This window comes from Protomyctophum parallelum, assembly GCF_964188405.1.
Source record: "Protomyctophum parallelum genome assembly, chromosome: 15".
NCBI lineage: Eukaryota > Metazoa > Chordata > Actinopteri > Myctophiformes > Myctophidae > Protomyctophum > Protomyctophum parallelum.
Window position 1 is genome coordinate 21117495 of NC_139710.1, and position 20033 is coordinate 21137527.

A 20033-nucleotide genomic window follows, 5' to 3' on the forward strand; every position below is an offset into this window, starting at 1 on the left:
ATAAAAGGCGTAAGCCGCAAAAAAATATCTTAAAAAAAAAAAAAGAAAAAAAAAAGTATAAGTAATACAATAAAAGAAAGGAAAGTCTTTGAGTTAGGTCTTTTCATGAGGACAGGGGCAACGCAAGAAAAAAAAAAAAAAGTCTTATGTCACACTTACTACTTACATAAATTTAGTCAAGTGTAGTCAAGTGATATTTTGGGTGTATGAGCTCACTGTCCACATTATTCTTATGATGCATGTATGCACTGCACTACTATCAATTAAATAAGTTATAAGACTCATAGACTGAAGCACCCTGAAGCCAAGTAATACATGTTACATTATTTATGCCAATAGGCCTTTAATAGCCACGGGTCAGGGTGGGTCTCCAAATGATTTTGGGGGGTCCCCAGATGATTTGCTTAATGTGCAACATTCCTCACTCAACAGTAAACAATCCAACATACAGTACATTCATAATGAGTGTATACAGGGTATATGCACATTTCTAACCAGATCAAATATGGGGGGGACTGAAAAGATTGAGAACCATTCAGTCAGTAGTCAGTGGTTCTCAACATGTGGGGTCCCCAGATGACAAAAAAGTAATCAACAAACTATGTTATAAAAACTGGTCCAACATTGGCCAAATTTTCAAATGATATAAGAAAGAGGCAAAACAATATGAAAATAGTTGTTCTACAAGCTCACAAAGCTTCGCAACTCAAGGCGCTCTGAGCTTGGCCTAATGCATATTAAACTGGGGGTCCATGAAGGTTCAGGATTCAGGATAACTAGTGTATTAGAGTCATCATGGGTGCTAATAACTAACTAGCAAAACAGCAACTGTACCAGCAAGTGTACCTCAAAGTCATTACAGCTCCCTCTGCACTTGACCTTTAACTGAAAGGTCAACTTCTGAGAATAGTTCAGTAGCCCTGAACTATAAATGCACTCTGCAAATAAATTACTACTAGTCAACAAGTGAGCAATATATCTTTGAATTGTACTATTCTATTCTTTTTAATCCTTTTTCTTATGTCAATGTCTCTTTATGTTGCCGTATGTTACCTTTATGTCATGTGCTAAGGATTTCTGTCTGAAATAAAGAAGGATAGTTCAAAAAATCACCAAATATCTACTTTAGTTTTTTAAACTCAGTTTTGCAACTTAACTGTTGCAGGGTGAGCACACAAGGACCCTAATTTACAGTACATAAAAACATTTGACACTGTAGTCTTTGGCGCATTTGGTTTTATTTAGAGGAATCGCATGATCATCATCAGAATGAGATGCACTTGTCTTTGGTCATCACACATCTTTGATCTCCATTGTGGTGTGTGTGTGTGTGTGTGTGTGTGTGTGTGTGTGTGTGTGTCCATTGATTGATTGATTGATGAATTTATTAACAGATTGGAGAATTACAGTACATTTCAAGCACAACTCAATACAAAACTGTTAACTGTGGACGACACCATAAAGTATTACACTTGTTTACAATAGGGCCCACCATGTTTAATTCATCATAAGAATTACAGACGTACAAATATACCCTTCTATATCGCTAAAAACAGGAAATCATCATAGAGGAGCTAAAAAAGTGTGTGTGTGTGGGGGGGGGGGGGGGGGAAGACGACATACAGTGAGGGGGAAAAGGGGTGGGTGGGGGATTCAGGTTTTAAAGGGGCCAGTTTCAAATTGCAGCCGTCCGTAGGTGCCCTTTGAGAGCAGTTTTGAAGGAGTCAAGGGATTTGCATGTCTTAATGACTGTTGGTAGGGCGTTCCACATTTTGGTGGCATAGGAGTGAAAAGAATTTAGTCCATTGTTTGTGCCGAATCTGGGTTGCACATGGTTTGTTGAGCTCCCTCTGGTGTTATGGGTGTGGACTTCGTTGACATTAAGGAAGTATTTAGACAGGTACATACATGCACCATTATGGGTATCTTGGTGCTGTATCAAATCTTGTGGACCAGACCCATTGCAAGATGCTGTACTCTGTCGTCAACTCTAAGCCATTCCAGTCTGTCAAAATGGGCAGGGGTGAGGTGGGTTCGAGTTGTGAGGCCAAGTAGTAACGCTACCAGTTTGTTTTGTTAAGTCTGGAGCCTTGTCTTAAGGGCCTTGGAGGTGCTGTGGTACCAAGAGGTGCATGCATAGTCATAGAAACCTTGTACTAGGGCTCCCGTTAGGGTCTTCAAGGTGTTTTTGTTGACCAGTGAGGAATCTTGTTCATTGGTTGACTTTTTTGATTACGTTCCTTGCTCTACACCGTGTGGACGTACAGCATGTCAAATTATGAAATATGTGTGTGGAATGTGTAAGTGTAAATTGTATGGTCCTACTATATCTTCTCTCTGTGTTTGGTATGTGTTGTGTAAAGTGAGCCTATCGACGTCACCCTCTCACTTTCTGTTGACATATGTGAGGTACTCCTTTACATCTTCAGGAGAGCCCATAGCCACAGCAGACTTCTCGTGGATGTGTTTAGGCAGGATATCCAGAATCAGCTGGCTGCCGGTGGTAGCTATGCCTCCGGCCTGCTCTATGATGAAAGCCATGGGGGCACCTTCATACAGCAGCCGCAGCTATGGAGACAGAAAGAAAAGAGTTTTAAGAGTCAGCTTATAGACGTGTTGGGAACATCTGCATCTGAGTGGTACTAGCCTATTAACTGGCAGCAGCAGTGGCCTGTAGAGCGGCCGGATGGGAACCGCATATGTTTTCAGTTCGATCCCGGGCTCCCCCAGAGTTAGTGTCGAAAGTGGCCTTGAGCAAGACTCTGAAACCCTAATTGCTCCCGTTGTGCAGATTGGTGCCTTGCATGGTTTCCGCCGCCATCGGTGTATGAATGTGTGTGCGAATGGGTGAATGTAATGCACTATTACATTCATGAAAAGTGCCTCGGATAAAAGCACTATAATAAATGCACAATTTATCATTTACCAGAAGAAGGCATCTTAATCCTACTGTAAATACAGTTAGTCGAAGCCTATCTAGCTTGCTGCTCTTTTAAGTGCCCAGAGGACTTTCCAGAAGGAGAAAAGATCTAATAATTCCACAAATTTGGTGTCTTTTTCTTTCCATTGTACTGCCAAGTTACAAATTAAATGTAAGCTTGACCAGCATCCAGTGGTGCTGGAATACAGGGGGCCAAAGGACTTTTGGTCTCCCCACTTTGTTATGGATTATAGGGAGGCTCACACACGCTTCCTCCTTATAAAAAGACATTAACTGGCATAGAGTAATCTTTTGAGAGCAGGTGCTGTCATGTGGTGTTCCCAGAAGTAGACATCTTGGTGATTCAAGGATGGAGGCTGGAGTTAGTCATAGTATGCTGGTAAAATGCCCAGAGCACTTACTAGATAAACATTTAATTATTCCACAAATTCTTTCTCTTTCCATTGTAGTCCCAAATTGCAAGTAAATGTCAGCTTGACTCGCATCATTACATGCTAATAAATATATCAAAGGTTGTGTCAGGCTGGCAGTTACCGGTTTTGGCCTTTTTTATGACAAATCATAATCAGACATCCTGACCACAAAAACACAGCTCTGTGCGCGTCTGTACACACACACACACACACACACACACACACACACACACACACACACACACACACACACACACACACACACACACACACACACACACACACACACACACACACCCACGTCACACACACGTCACACACACACACACACACACACACACACACACACACACACACACACACACACACACACACACACACACATACACAGAAACTTCCCCTTCATTTCCGGTTTGTCTTCGCAGTCATGTAAAGCCTACTATAAATACAATTAGTCAAAGCCTACCTATACTACTAGCTTGCTGCTTCCCATAAATTGACAAATTTAAAGGATATTTATCACCACCAGCGCCAGGCAAAAAAAACCAATGAAACATTTTGTATTCAGCTGGTTCATTGATATCTGCTGATATCATGTCATGAATCATGATAACCATGTCATGCTCTCTCTCTCTCTCTACTGGCAACCCCACTTCAAAACTTGTTCCGCCGCCCCTGGCATCGTGACATGCTAAGCTCGCGCTAGGCCGGTAATTACCAGTTTTGGAGATGTTTTATGACAAAGGCCGGAAAATTAATTCCCACCAGACATCCTGGTTGGTAAAAACATAAACATGGCAATTATTATGATCACAAATGTAACAAAATTGATCCATTGGTTGCATTTGTTCACTCTCAAATTTATACTAATTAAATTAATACTGATGAGGCCTATGTATGTAAATTGTAGTAAAGGCTTGCTGCAAAATAGGTGAGTCCGGTGCGGTATTTCCGAACGCGGTGTTGTGTGTTTGTCTGTCCATATGTCCATGCCTGATGTCATGGGACACTGGAAACTTTGCGGTATTGTCCTGTTTGCCCTGGGTGGAGAAGGCCACGTCAGGATGAAACATGTAGACCTGTTTTATACCAGTTAAAACAGTTTAACCTTGTAGTGGCTTGGGATAATCTTCTTTTGAATATAGATTATTTCCACCTTCCACTTCCAGCGACTTTATCTTCACCCGCCATAGAACGCCAGTGCCCTATACTCTTTATATCTTTTGTAGTATTTTGCATGGGAAATAAACAATATTAATGTGCTATTTCCAGTAACTCCCTCTTAACCACTTAAACCCGGCTTTATATCTATACTAGGTCTGCTCCTTTTTCTCTCACTGCCAGAGTTTCTCTAGAACAGTCTGCCAGCGTTTTTACTAATCTGAAGAAGAGAATCTCTACTTTCATCGCGGAAGAAAAGTGTCAGTGCGATGTTCCGTTCTTTAGTTATTGGCAGTTGAATATAGCTTGCCTTGATTTCACCAAAAACGCTGTCTGGGAACAGAAATCAGGGAAAATGTATCTTTATAAATCCTATAATATTAGACTAAACCAGCTTGGATTTTTTTAGATCACATTATTTCCTGGTGTAGGCCTACTCCTAGCAGAAGAGGCCTTTTATCGTAAACACTTAAAATTTCGTCCTTGATCTACAAGCTCACAATGCATTGCAAAACAAGGTGTTGTGAGCCTCTAGATCTTGTATTTTCATAGAATGTTTTTGCCTCAGAATAAGGACACTAATATTTATGCGGTAAAACACACACACACACACATATTACACATTACAAAACTGTAGTTCTGTATTCTTATCATTCAAACACTGAAATGGTTCGGTCCTTCTTGCAAATAGTTAGGCAATGAAGGATGTGTGGGGTGACAACATAATATTTTGACACTGTCACTGGCATTGTCACATTTTTATTACTGTCCATTACGTTATTCCTGTTTTGTAGTAGAATGTAGTAGAATGTTAGACTCAATGTGAATTATTGTGACCGCAGTCAGTCAGTCAGTCAATCAGCCCCTACCTGGGCCCTCACCAAACCCTGTACCAAGACACTGCCCCCACTGCCACCCTTAGATCTCCATATATGGAGCTGACCTCTTTTGACATTCCATATGTTGATCTGACCTCATCAAACCCTGTAAACTCAATATACGCTCCCTATATGGCCAGTACAGAATTTATTCCATATGTTGATCTGACCCCCCATGCCAAAGCGCTTGCGCTCGCCCAGCAGTCTGCTATCACCCAGGTGGATATGTTGATCTGACACCCCATTCCAAAGTGCCAGCACTCGCCCAGCAGTCTGCTGTCACCCAGGCAAATGTGGCCCCTAAGGGTCAGATTCAACAATCAGAAAGGAAATTATGGAAGTAGCAAATGATGAAGATCTCACCTTTCCTGTGGGGCTCTTCTTGTGTGCTGGGTATAAAAAGATGCCTCCATACATCAGTGTTCTGTGGACATCTGCCACCATAGAGCCAACATATCGGGCATTGTAGGGGGCACTGCCATCCTACACATTTACAAAACAAATTTAGATTTCTATACCAACACAATCAAATCAATGGCCACCTAGGCCTGTCACAATTATTATAATCACCTAATCACAATTATTTGAGGTAATAACAATTATTTTTGCCTAATCGTCATCTTTTCTATGTTGAAAAATGTTCATACTGAACATTTACAAAATAGTGGAAATACAGTAGCAGCATCTACAATTTGTTTTTAACAAATGTTGAGTATAAAATGATTGAATATGGCCTCATTGATTTGTTTGTAGATTTTACATGTACACTGTGATGTAAGCAACACAAGCAAATAAAAACGTGTTAGTTAGATTTAGGTGTGTCAATGTGTAACTACAATATCAGCCAAGTGTTTCATGCATTCATGAATGTCAATTTCCTTCTTTTTTTTACCTTAGGGAACCTCTTCTTCTGCAGGTAGTCTAATACACCTTGATCAAAGTACATTGAATAGCCCTCATTTATACTGAAGATGTTTCCTTTCGGCTTGATCTTCACATCTCGGTCCACCAGGATGAACTCACCAATGGCCTGGCAAGCAGAAAATGATGAATGCTATTAGACCAAATAATGTGTAACAGTTCAAATTTGGTAACTCCTTGGTGTAAAGTCATTTGCATGTTTGAATTGCATTTATGCCCTTTTCAGTGCTAGAGGAGGGGAAGGTCACTTAAACTCTATTCCTCTCTCTATTGGAAATTTCTCTCCCCGACATGGTCGAGGCAGATGGCCGCCCACCCTAGAGTTGGGTTCTGCTTGACGTTTCTTCTTAGGGGGGAGTTTTTCGTTTACCACTGTCGCAATATGGGTGGTGGGTCGGTTTTCTGCTCTGTGTCTTGAGACAACTTGTTGTGATTTGACACTTTAATACAATTGAATTGAATTAAACATCCTAGTTCAGGAAGTATAACCATACAAAGCCATTAGAATTAGAATTGTGCTATTTCTGCTTTTTTATTTCTTCGTATTAACCTATTTGGACATGCCCAAAATAGGGACTCACCGGGTCCAGCATGAAGCAGTTCACCCCCTTTCCAGTAGAGAGCACCACCATGGTGGCACTGCCATACAGGGCGTAGCCGGCTGCCACCAGGTTCCTGCCAGTCTGCAGAGCATCGCTCTCACACGGCTCAGTATCCTCATTCAGCTGCAGCAACACACAGTGCAAGAAGATACTTCCAGGTCATGTAATCATATCCTCATTGTTTGAATGTAACGGGTGGTTAAAAAAACAAACACAACTGCTCTCATTTAGAACCACAGTATGGGACATCCATGGTACACGGTTGACATTTATACTGGATTGTGTAGCTTTATTAAATTAAACAAATATGACCGCAAGCTGTGAGCTTGTCTTGCGGGGTTAACCTACATTGTCTTTGTCTGACTTTCCTGTATCTAGGTATGTCTGTGGATTGCATAAGAATGGTGGAAGTGAAACATGATAGCACATGATAACATAGTGTAGCAGTGAAAAGAATCTGATAAATTGTGATGTTTTATCAAAAACACACATAGTGGATGGCACAATAAACAAACAAATGATTACACACACTGACTGAAAGTTGCTAAACTGTGTGTGGTAGCTGATCTTGAACTACAAGACAAATTTGCAGTGTGCACACAATACAGCCTATACAAAAGAAGTGAAAACTGTTTGGCAACATCCTAACGCAGATAGCCCACTAATGCAATAGTGTGCTGTTTCAATCCATCTGTTTGGCCCTTCCTTCACAAGTAAGGTTATTATGCGTAGTTAACTAAAATGAATGAATACCTAATTAACTAACTGTGTCATGAAAAAAAAAATCTCCATTGCTTTATTCTTTGTTAATAATTATTTAATAGCTATTATTTTGTATTTTATCTTCCAATGTTTTCACTGTGCCGGTTTTAACCTATTTAAAAAACGAAAAACGAATTAAAACTACCGGTAACTATAAAATAAGAACCTTTCAAAAACGTTCAAATATAGTAGATCATAAGCATGTTGTGAACTCGGCTATTTTCAAATAAAGACAAAGACGTCATATCACAAGAATCTCATGCCAAAGCAGAGCATCATTCTGTACCTTTTTGTAGACGGCAAAGATGGTGCCGATGGAGACCAGGCAGTCAATATTGGAAGAGCCATCCAACGGATCAAAACACACAATGTATTTACCCTGCAAGAGAAGCAACGTGACTTTCAGTCAACTGGATCAACAACAGTTACAACTTGGCAGGAATAAACAGTAATGCACTGTACAATCCTAGTAACTCAAACCCTCAAGAGTGTACAAATGGAACCAAATGGACCTGTAATAGTATCCATTTGATTCCATTTGTACCCCCCAGACTCGTACAGTTGGTTCCATTTGTACACTGACTCTCAGAGTTAAATTTACTGATGTGCTTCCTTGTTATATAGATGTCTTTAAATGTGATTATTCCGTTCTTCCACAATCCAAGTGACAAGACACAAGTCACCTACCCGTTCCTCTGGTTCTATGATGATGGCGTTTTCGTTCTCCTCCGATATCAGCACGCAGGAGGTGAAGGACGACTTGATCATGTTGATGAACATATCATTGGACAGAATGTCCAACTTTTTCACCTGGTCACCAGTCACATTGGTGTGACCTGCAATGCCATAGCTGTTAAAGACATAAAAGAGAGACGTTGACAGTTAAAACCGTCAACATAGGCCTACCAGTTTCTTGTCTCAGACCTGACAGCAAATTATTTACATGAGACCCAAAGCTGCATGTCCTACTCAATATAATATTACATCGAAGCATAAAATGATTATGCTTCATGCAATGCCTCTGGTCAACCATGTGGTTAACTGACCACATGATCTAATCTTAAATTTTCCACCACCTCCAAACATTGTTGTGTTAATTATATTGTACTAGTCCACACCCGTGGACACAATTACTACAATTATTAGTTAGATTAACACATTCATCCATATAGATTGGTTAAAATTATGTTTTATTTACACAAAATAAAGTTATGGCTTGCATCTTTAAATCCTCTGGTGGACAGAAAATATTTGTATAAAACAATAAAATCAAACTTCTCAAGTCAAGTTTCCAACAAGAGCAGTTCTGTAATTATATCGTAGTAGTTATGGGTTTCAAAAAGAGGTCAGGTATAAACTATATGAAATATAATATGATGTTGGGCATGTCAGCTTTAGATATAGCCACCACAAGATTTGACAGTATTCATGACCCCTGCAGGCCGGTTGCACCCTTAGACTCTTGGGGTGCAACCTATATACTCTAAGACTAGAGTATACACTGTAGGTTGCACCCCAATATGGAAGGAGGATATCCAGCACACCTTGTCTAACTGTAATAAAACGTTATGATGTATGTGCAACCGATGTACCAGAAATACCCTCAATATCAATATAGGCTATTGTGACCATTTTGTGGGGGTGACTATTGGTGCTTTCAGAAAATATTTATACAATGACCCTTTTGATAAATAAGCATCAGTAATCCCTTATATTATATAATAACTAAGTGGGTAATGGGAAATAAATTAGAACAACTAATACGTTCAGAGCATCAGAACATTAGCCTATACATCACCACTGTAACGTCTTTACAACCTGGAAGACCAAAACATAATAAATATATAAATACATATTGTACTTACAGATGAGCAATCCCGGCTTTTCTCACGGCTGTGGAGATGGCTTTGATGGCTGTGCATATAGAATTCATCAGGGTTGTCAGCTCTCCGGTGCCATTGGACCGCCTCCCCTCCTCCAGAACGAACCGAGTCACTGTCACCACATTGGTGTCGATGACCTTTTCCCAGTTTTTCGACATGGCTTTAGGACAGAGGATACCGGGTTCAATGCAGCAAGATGATGGGCAGCAGGTTGCACGGCAGCAGCAGAACCATGTGAAGCAAGTGGAACCGCACATTAAATCAAATTCCAGCAAGGCGGAACCTTTAGGGTTGTGGTTGGGAGGAGCAAAGAGACGGACCAATCCCAAGAAAGAGCGCACAAAACAGAGGTGTGGTCTGAGAGGCAGACCAATCCCATGTAGGAGTGCACTGGGCAACAGGTGTGGTCACACCACGGATAACACGCTGTGTGACAGTGTGTGTGTATAATGCAACTATTAACTCATAGTAGGCTACTGTTGCCCAAGGGCCTCTCAGGCCTGAAATCAAACTGAGAACAACCAATGTCTTCTGTACGTGCTCTTTGCAAAAAGATTTTCAGAAGATATGTAGATGTTTTATTATTAAGTACAAGGGCCACCTAAATGAATGTTTCCGCTATCTATCTATCTATCTATCTATCTATCTATCTATCTATCTATCTATCTATCTATCTATCTATCTATCTATCTATCTGAATTGATTGAATATTTATTAACAGTTTGGAAAGTATGGTTGCCTGCCTGCCAGCCAGCCAGCCAGCCGCAATAAATACATTTCAGGGTTGAACCAGTTACGCTACGATGTTTCAACAGAGGGCACCATTTTTATTTATTTTTCCAGGTTAGTAGCTGAGCACAAGTGATCATTTTCAGCAATGCCCTGCACATAGAAACACAGACAGACACACATTAAAACCGGGGAGCTGACCAGTACAACCTCAGTCTTATACTGGGCCACTAAGCAGCAGTTGGGCATTCAGTGCCTTGCTCAATGGCACTTCAGCAGTGTTGGGTGAGTGATGACCAATCACTTCCTGACCCAGATTGTTCCTGCCCATCCGGGGAATTGAACCGGCAACCTTTCGGCAACAAGTGTGCTCCTCTAACCGTTAGGCCACCGCTGCCCCATACAACCATACAACATCCAATTTCACCAAAAACGCTGTCTGGGAACAGAAAGCAGGGAAAATGTATCTTTATAGATCCTATAATATTAGACTAAACCAGCTTGGATTTTTTTAGATCACATTATTTCCTGGTGTAGGCCTACTCCTAGCAGAAGAGGCCTTTTATCGTAAACACTTAAAATATCGTCCTTGATCTACTGTACAAGCTCACAATGCATTGCAAAACAAGGTGTTGTGAGCTTCTAGATCTTGTATTTTCATAGAATGTTTTTGCCTCAGAATAAGGACACTAATATTTATGCGGTAAAACACACACACACGCACGCACACACACATATTACACATTACAAAACTGTAGTTCTGTATTCTTATCATTCAAACACTGAAATGGTTCGGTCCTTCTTGCAAATAGTTAGGCAATGAAGGATGTGTGGGGTGACAACATAATATTTTGACACTGGCACTGTCACATTTTTATTACTGTCCATTACGTTATTCCTGTTTTGTAGTAGAATGTAGTAGAATGTTAGACTCAATGTGAATTATTGCGACCACAGTCAGTCAGTCAGTCAATCAGCCCCTACCTGGGCCCTCACCAAAACCCTGTACCAAGACACTGCCCCCGCTGCCACCCTTAGATCTCCATATATGGAGCTGACCTCTTTTGACATTCCATATGTTGATCTGACCTCATCAAACCCTGTAAACTCAATATACGCTCCCTATATGGCCAGTACAGAATTTATTCCATATGTTGATCTGACCCCCCATGCCAAAGCGCCTGCGCTCGCCCAGCAGCCTGCTATCACCCAGGTGGATATGTTGATCTGACACCCCATTCCAAAGCGCCAGCACTCGCCCAGCAGTCTGCTGTCACCCAGGCAAATGTGGCCCCTAAGGGTCAGATTCAACAATCAGAAAGGAAATTATGGAAGTAGCAAATGATGAAGATCTCACCTTTCCTGTGGGGCTCTTCTTGTGTGCTGGGTATAAAAAGATGCCTCCATACATCAGTGTTCTGTGGACATCTGCCACCATAGAGCCAACATATCGGGCATTGTAGGGGGCACTGCCATCCTACACATTTACAAAACAAATTTAGATTTCTATACCAACACAATCAAATCAATGGCCACCTAGGCCTGTCACAATTATTATAATCACCTAATCACAATTATTTGAGGTAATAACAATTATTTTTTCCTAATCGTCATCTTTTCTATGTTGAAAAATGTTCATACTGAACATTTACAAAATAGTGGAAATACAGTAGCAGCATCTACAATTTGTTTTTAACAAATGTTGAGTATAAAATGATTGAATATGGCCTCATTGATTTGTTTGTAGATTTTACATGTACACTGTGATGTAAGCAACACAAGCAAATAAAAACGTGTTAGTTAGATTTAGGTGTGTCAATGTGTAACTACAATATCGCTCCTCTAACCGTTAGGCCACCGCTGCCCCATACAACCATACAACATCCAACAAACTAAGCTTGTTAGTCTGAGATGTCTCGGTCGGGGTAGAAGACATGTACGTTTAAGCAAATAAAATGGTATTGGTATTTACTATTTAAGATAGTCTAAGGGGCAGTGTTCTCAATACCCTCCTCAGTCCTCATATCTGACTAAGTGAGAAGGGCGGCTGGTGTAGCTGTCTGGGCACCTTGGCTGGTAATCCAGTCTGGCAGTGTGCTGTGGGTTCAACTCCCGATCCTGCTGGCCTTTACTGCGTGTCACCCCACATTTCTCTCCCCATTTCCTGTCAGCCTACTTTCATCTATCAAAAAAAAAAAAAAAAAAGGCTGAAGCCATAAAAAATTCTCAAAGTGAGGAAATGTCTCAACAATGAGGAAATTCTCATTCAAAATGAGGAATGCCCTGACACCTTCCATTAAATTAAATTGGCCTAAAAAATATGGTGTCATCACTGTTTTTCCCTTTTCTCCTTAGTTTGTAGCCTACATTTAGTGTTTTGTACTTGATTTCATGTATTATTATTGTGTTATTTTATTTATGCTTTGTTCAAAGTTCTCATGACTTTTTTGTGTTATCCTTTAATAGCCATAGCCTTAATGTCTGACTATAGGCTACCACGTGCTGTTTCTGACTAATAAAGTATTAAATCAAAATCCATTAGAATTTAAACCCAAGCGCATGCTTCCAGGCACCTATTTGCAGGTTCTCTTCCGATTGGAATTTTTTACATGCTTTTTGTTCTCTTTTGTCATCACGTAGCCACAAGATGTCACTCTTTTACTATCCTTACATGAGTGAGGCGACCCTTTGAATTGTAGGCTACCAGCGTCTATGGCTACTATAGTATATTTTCATGTGTTGTGCATATTACTCGAGAGTAATATGTTACTTATTACATATTACTCCTTAAAAAGGAATAATATTATATTACTTATTATTTGGAATCAAGACTAATATATTATATCTTATTACATATTACTTTTCAGATTATTTTAGAACTTAATCCAATTGTTTTGAACAATAATAAGAGTCACCAATCAGCCAAAAGGCTATAAAATAAAGCAGCAATCTCTCTCAACCTTAAAATGAAATGTTTTCAAACGGCAGCCAACAAAACAAAAATAAAAAAGTAATATGTAATATGTGCTATTTTTTACAGAGTAATATGGTGTAATATTACTGTTTTGGCAGAGTAATAGGCCTACACTAGGCCTACGCGTAATAATATTACAGTAATATATTACAATAACTCGAACTTGTTACTGCCCAACATTGATGATGTAGGGTAGGGTGTAGGCTAAAGCATTAAAGCCTATAAGAATTATAATAATAAATAAATAAAACAGCACCTATATGTAAATATATTGTATAGGCTACTGTATATTGTAGGCCTACCTATACCTGCCAGGCTGCCTACTATTACCAATGGGGGGGAGAGAGAGAGAGAGAGAGAGAGAGAGAGAGCACCTTAAAGAATACAAACCATTGTGTGTACACTGTTTATCAAAACTATAAAGCTAACGTCTCATATATGGCTGTATGTTGTATAACTATCTCGATGCACAATCTTTTTATAGTTTCACAAAATAGTATTACCCGTCCCAAAGTTAACAATGTTTCTCGTGTAGCCGCTCTTTGAATTGAATTGCAAAGTGCAAACCACAATTCACTGCATTGTCGCATTACTAAATGATAATAATTACTCTCAAATGTTTATATATTACCCTCGTTAAATTAGGCCTAATGTGTGCCCCATTAATGTGAATAATTCCCTAACCTAATAATTTCACCGCACAAAATAGGTTTAATTAAATTTGGACGTGTGTTGGCTATTAATAAATGACACTATAACCTGTCTGTGTAGGCGCCGCCCACTTTACCTGTGCCGTGCACGCTGACCTTCACTGTGGACGGAGCGGAGGCTTGTCTGGAACAAACATGTACACTTCCTCGTACGACGGCGTGGCGTGCCGAAAATAGCCGTTCTACAAGCTCACATCGCGGCGCGGACGCGACGCGCGGTGAGCTTGCAGATCGGCTACTTTAGAAGGCAGTAAGTGTGGCATGTGCGCATGCGCGCGGTTTAACAACTTGCTGAAGCGGACAACTACAAAGAACGAAGAGACACTGGTGTGTGGTGTGGTGCTGCTGCGTTGTAGACGGTGAGACAGGGGCTGGAAGGCTGCGCGTTTAAGTGTTCCGTTCAGTTTTTAGTAGAAAATAGCTTATTATTATCATCTTATTTCATACCAAGGCTTACCAACGTAGCTGACAAACAAGATAGAGCATTCGAAACCTAAAGAAAACAACCTCACTGACAGGAGGAAAGAGCACTTGGCGTCGGGGTAAGTTCAATTGTGAACTGTGCCACTGCAGGATAGCCTACAGATGAGCAATAGAAGGGATACTAGGATATTAATGTTTATCTCTCCTCAGGTGATTAATGAGAACTAAATGGTTGAAGCTTGGCTATTGTTTTACATGTTAGTGAATACTCTGGTAGAAGGTTTAGGTGTACAAAAGCTACCTACGTCCGTGGAGTCTGGACTCCGTACGTAGTCTTAAAAACCAAAACATTATTTTGCTGCGGTATTTGAAGATGAATAGGTTTGTTGCTGTCTCCAATGGGGTCGTTATTTAATCTTTAGGGTAACATTTCATACCCTTTGGATCAAGCTAGTTTGTTTTGTTTTTGTTTTTTAACAATGAACAGGTGTCATTGATATCTCGCATGCTCATGTGTTGAACTTTGAGTTGCACAATGCAGGAAAACAATATCTTGGAGAAAGGCTATTTTATTTTAGATGTTATCATGCATACGCTGGGCTTTGTTTAAACAGCATGATTTAATTTAGCAGATATGTTCCTAAACATGACGAATAGGCTACTGCTGCTGCTCATGGTAGTATGCAGAAGAAATGTGCTGACATGTGACACCGTTACTTTACTTATTCTTTGCCTTGTCTTAAGACATTCAAGTCACATTATTACTTACTTGAGCACTGTAAAGGTCTTTAATATCCCTTCCTCTACGTCTACAGCTATAATTTGACTATACCGTACCGATTCCCATTGTCTCCTCCCATTGCCTGAAATGCAGTGCTTGAGACCATAACAAAAGCTCTTTATAGTGCTGAAAGGGATTGTCACCAACTTCAAAATGTTACAGGCATTGTAAATGAAACCGCTGTTGTTCATGTCATATAGAGCACTGGTGCGGTAGACTTCTTTTTATGCATACATTTCTTCAGCAAGGACTTAAAAAAAAATGCATACAACATTTTCAGCAATTTTGAGGACTAGTTTCATGGATTATCTCTCTCTCTCTCTCTCTCTCTCTCTCTTTTAATGATCTGGCACAGAACTATCTATTTTCTTACCATCACAGTCTGAGCCAGGCATATGATGGGCAGATGTATAAAAAAAATGCAGCAGAGCAGAGGAGACGACATTTAGGATTAAAATTGTTGGGTTATCCCCAGAGTGTAAACAGTGTTTAAACCCCAGTTAATTTAACTCTGAAACTGTGCACAGGGCAGCTATATATCCATATGGTTCTGTTTGGGTCCTTTTTGTTACCATGATTTTACTGTGTGGAGTGTGCCAAGCTTCAGACCTGGATGGTGGTGGTCCCCAATTGGCCTATTAATTGTACTGGTTAGGCTTTGGAGATTTTCCCAGGGGTCATTGAGAGGGCTGTTCATCTTCCACTGGCTCAGGCGCTTTTCTGCTTTCTTTAGAGATGAAGCAAATGAATAAAACAACACCTGCAAATTATCTTTTCTACTTCTAATGGGACTTGAGACTTAAACAGACCTGAAGTATGTGAGAATGTGCTCATTGTAGCCAGACAGGACATGTACAGAATATGAGGTGATTTGGACCATCTCCAATGCACCTCTCTTGTAGTAAATGCTGCCTGAGACAAAATAGGCACCCTGTACTTAAATACTGCTACTAGTTTGGTGTTTGTGAATTTATACCAGCAATTTTCCAGTCGGACTAGGAGTACACTATACAGTAAAATATTCATTTGCAATGCTGAAAGTGTACAAGTGGAAGCAAATGGTGCTGTAACACACTTAGGACTTGCAGCGTTGTCCTATGTAACATGAAGGCCATTGAATGGAGGTTTTCCCACATTTTAGAATCGAGTGCTTTACACACTGTAGTCTGTAGCTAGCTTAGCGTTTAATCTGCACATTGTGCACGGCCAACAGCATGCACAGCATTCCATGGACTTTTCCCTGGTTCCCCCGCTTATGCACAGCTTCCTAAGCAGATTGCATGCAGGTACGGACTGGTGTTGGTTGGTACATCAGGCTTATCGTCGGTGCTCTCGGTACACAGCCAGCCCTTGTGGACATATGGCATAGGTCCCTCAATTAACACCTGTCTGAGACAAACCCCTCTGTCTACAGTGATCAAAGGCCAGCCTCCACTGTTGAGACATGTCACTCCAACCTACACACTCCCTGTGAGTAAACTCCATCGCTCTGACGTTTGGTTAGACTCAGGAAATAACTTCCTCTCCGCTGCAACGCCTGAACCGGTCGTATATATCTAAATGTGAAAAATATAGTTTGCACACTGGATCATGCCCCCACTGATATTTTCTTATATTTGCCACCAAAGGTGACATTATAAAACATTTGAGCACCTACCTCTTCCTCAGAGGGGGATTTGCTTTACTTGTCATGTTAACTGTCTTTGGAAGCGCTTCAACTGGTTGCTTGAAACATCACCTTTGGTATTTTAATAAATATTCATGGTAGAATTATTTTTCTCTTTTCACATGTTCTTCAGTCCAGCACCTGGTATTTCATTAGGTGTACCTGTACATGCGTTGCTGTCGTACAGAAACTGTGTATGGTTCATTATTTCAACCTTTTTATAGTTTTATTTTATAAATTAGTGCCCTACTTTATCATATGACTGAGTGTCGCGTACAAGTCGTATAATAGCCAATCTACTACCTCACAATTCATTGCATTGTATTGTGAGCTTGTAGATCACAGTTCAAAAGTTTTTGATCGATTTTCTTTTGTTGCCTATAATAACACAGCAAAAATTGGCCAGGGAGGGACACCATAAATATTAACCACAAATATTAAGTAATAAATATGAACTACATTGGATCCATTCCCATTTTTAATTATATACTTTGTATTTCCTGACTAATAACCGTTTTGGACATACAAGGTTTGTGCCAGACAGCAACAATTGTTTGCTGCTGGTCCATGTGAAGGGGAAGGGAGTTGGCATCCACTTTTACAAATGTGGCACATGGGCATACCTTAGCCTCTAAGATTACGCTGCCAATAATGAAACCTGTGGCTGTCTGTGTTGAATAGGCAATGTACCAAAGCTGACCAATGGGAATCCTCCTCAAAATATCATGCTCTGATGTCTGATATTCGCTTTGTGGTTGCTGCTGGTGAGATTGATGAAAGAAAAATTACGTTGTTATACAATTATAATTGCAGAATAATGTGTAATTCCTGTTTAGTCTTCAATCTTTGGCTATTTAATGTTGACTATAAATACAGCCTGGTCTGGTAGCTTTGGACATATGGAAGCGATCTCCATACAGTAGCATGAGTTCAAAAATAGTGATTGAAAGCACCCCGAACAGGCTTCCAGTGCTAGGCTGAGTGCCAGCCTCGTGTCAGATTGTTTGAAGATCTACAGTACTAGGAAGTGGTTATTTAAATGATCAAAGTGCTGGCAGAACATTTTAGAATCATTTCAATCTCATGTATACTTTTAACCATGTGATCCCATAGCATTCCTATTCTGGGCATGATAATAGAGGGTACGTGTGTGCCTAAAGTGAGTGGCAAATTGAGTTTAATGCAATGAGATAATACTTTTCTGTTTGGATGTATGGGCTGTCAAGGCCAGAAAGTATTTTTTTGCCACTCAGTACTCCATAGGCTTTGCCGCATAACTTCCGGGTATGATGAGTATGTCACACGCATAGCCTCTATTGGCGAACATTTTTGCAAGTGGCAGTAGATGAGAAAAAAGATTGCCAATATTTATACTAAACATTTTGGCTTCTAGCATGATTGTAGCATACTGCCACAACAAGCCAATGTAACTGGTACCTGCAAGTCTCTTTTACTGTATAAAATAATTGAGATGGGCAACATACTTTTTCATGAAAGAAGACTATTTTTAAATGTATTCTGAACTCCAAATATGACACTACTCATCTTTAAAACTCAAAAGTAATGCTTAAACTTTTCTTTCTGTTGAGCCATTAACATAAAATAATTATTTAGCCCCTATTTAAGCTGTATAGAATCAATTTAGCAGCATCCTGAAACTTCAACGAAACACCATAGCTTCCACTCATCTAAAAGTGGTCTTGTGTTCTTTTGTGTCGTAAAAAGAAAGCTCAGGGAGGGAGGAAGCTTTTCTCCAGCTCACAGTGCTGCTTGATATCCCCGTTTGCCTTTGAAGCCTCAGACATACACACTGGGCTGAAGTGCTGAACTGGATTAAATCTAATACCACTTTAGCTAGTCCAGCTGTATTTAGCGCTGCCACATGTAGAAAGGAACCTAATTGGAGCGTGATTTCACCAAAGTCATCATTGGCACAAACGAGCCTCAACAGCTGATTCAAAAGTTGTTGTTGCTATTGAGTGTTGAGTCAGAGTGTATAAGGTCACATTCTCACCTAATACTTCGGTAGACTCATGCGTATGGGCGGAGATTTTGGGATTCTTGCATATTTAATTTGCTGTGGTTTGCCTTCACACTGTCATCCGTAGCAATTGGAAACGCAGCAGGGGGGACCTTTATCAATGTGTTCCATTCATAAACCTAGCCTACAACACAGCCTACAACACAGTGAAATCTATTGTGATAAAATTATACTCATAACGTGCATGTGTCGTGCCGTCTGGGACTGGACCCCCCCCCCCCCCCCTCTCTCTCTCTCTCTCACTATACGCACGCAGCCACAGTGCCACACACTGTTCTTTTGGGCATGGAGGCACAGCGCTGAGCGCACTGATATAACAGACAGCAGCGCAAAATGTTTACACGTTTATTGAGATGAAAGTTCCAGTCCCCACTAGTCCCCACACAGTGACAGCACTCCATGTTTACGGCACGCACAGACAGACAGAATATTCTGTAGGCTATAATACTATTACACTGCACTGCAGTGTTTATGTGTTTTCTTAAGCAATTGATTAATGTACTCGTCCTCATTTCGATCAGGGCTTCAGTCTCCTCATTCGACCGCGTCTATCCACGGTAACGGGACATCTTTGCGCTGCGTAAAATATGCTTTCTCTGTCTCCAACTGTGTTCAGCTCCTCACCCGCTACATTGTTTGCTTCATTTCCTTTATTTACTGCGGATTGCATTCACACCTGCACCGAATCGTAATCAAGTGCGATTGGAAGCGAAGCGAAACCCCCCTTTTTGCTCGGAGTATAATGCGGTTCTTTGATACGCTGCGCATTACGATTCGAATGAGCCTTCACACCTGCCAAACAAAGTGCACTTTCTGAAAATGCGCAGCAGAATTTGTTTTAATCGCAGCAAAGCTCTCTGGTATGAATGTGACCTAAATCTCAGTTTAGAAGTCTTTTTCAATGTTTTACTGAGGTAGCTGACTGTTCCTGACGGACATCTTATTTTCTTGTGATGGAGACGGCAGGTTGCAATCAGTTTGGTGATGACCTAGTTATTCCTATTTCCTACTACTGTAGTGAGTATTGTTCATGGTTGGTGACGAAGTCATGCATGCTTGAACTTGCATGTTTTTGACTTGAGGCGGATGAATGAGTGAAGGCTTTTCACTCTGCAGCTGGGATTAACCTTGGCTAAAACTAAAAGTGT

At 40.5% G+C, this 20033-nt stretch overlaps 2 protein-coding genes across 3 annotated transcripts in view; one reads left to right on the plus strand and one right to left on the minus strand.

Annotated features, from left to right (window-relative positions):
* Positions 1–1231: 1231 nt before the first annotated feature.
* fbp1a (fructose-1,6-bisphosphatase 1a) lies at positions 1232–9781 on the minus strand. Its single transcript, XM_083783293.1, has 7 exons — positions 9544–9781; positions 8366–8528; positions 7965–8057; positions 6896–7039; positions 6286–6423; positions 5757–5876; positions 1232–2568 (listed from the first exon to the last, which is right to left on the minus strand). Exons 1-7 carry the CDS (start codon positions 9717–9719, stop codon positions 2386–2388), a joined length of 1017 nt encoding a protein of 338 aa, XP_083639419.1. The 5' UTR covers positions 9720–9781; the 3' UTR covers positions 1232–2385.
* A 4518-nt stretch (positions 9782–14299) lies between these two features.
* The window catches only part of kank1a (KN motif and ankyrin repeat domains 1a), a 65299-nt gene continuing 59565 nt past the window's right edge, over positions 14300–20033 (plus strand). For both annotated transcript variants that reach the window (XR_014570424.1, XM_083784911.1), the window contains exon 1: positions 14300–14516. The gene's annotated coding sequence lies outside the window, so the exon portion shown is untranslated. The remainder of the gene's footprint in view (positions 14517–20033) is intronic.

Bases quoted from the DNA above. Each gene is read 5' to 3' on its own strand.
- fbp1a (XM_083783293.1), bottom strand. From the start codon at position 9,719: ATGTCGAAAAACTGGGAAAAGGTCATCGACACCAATGTGGTGACAGTG. The intron at 8,058-8,365 runs GTAGGTGACTTG...CTTCTCTTGCAG, and splicing joins TCATAGAACCAGAGGAACGG to GGTAAATACATTGTGTGTTT. The intron at 6,424-6,895 runs GTGAGTCCCTAT...TCTGCTTGCCAG, and splicing joins ACTGCTTCATGCTGGACCCG to GCCATTGGTGAGTTCATCCT.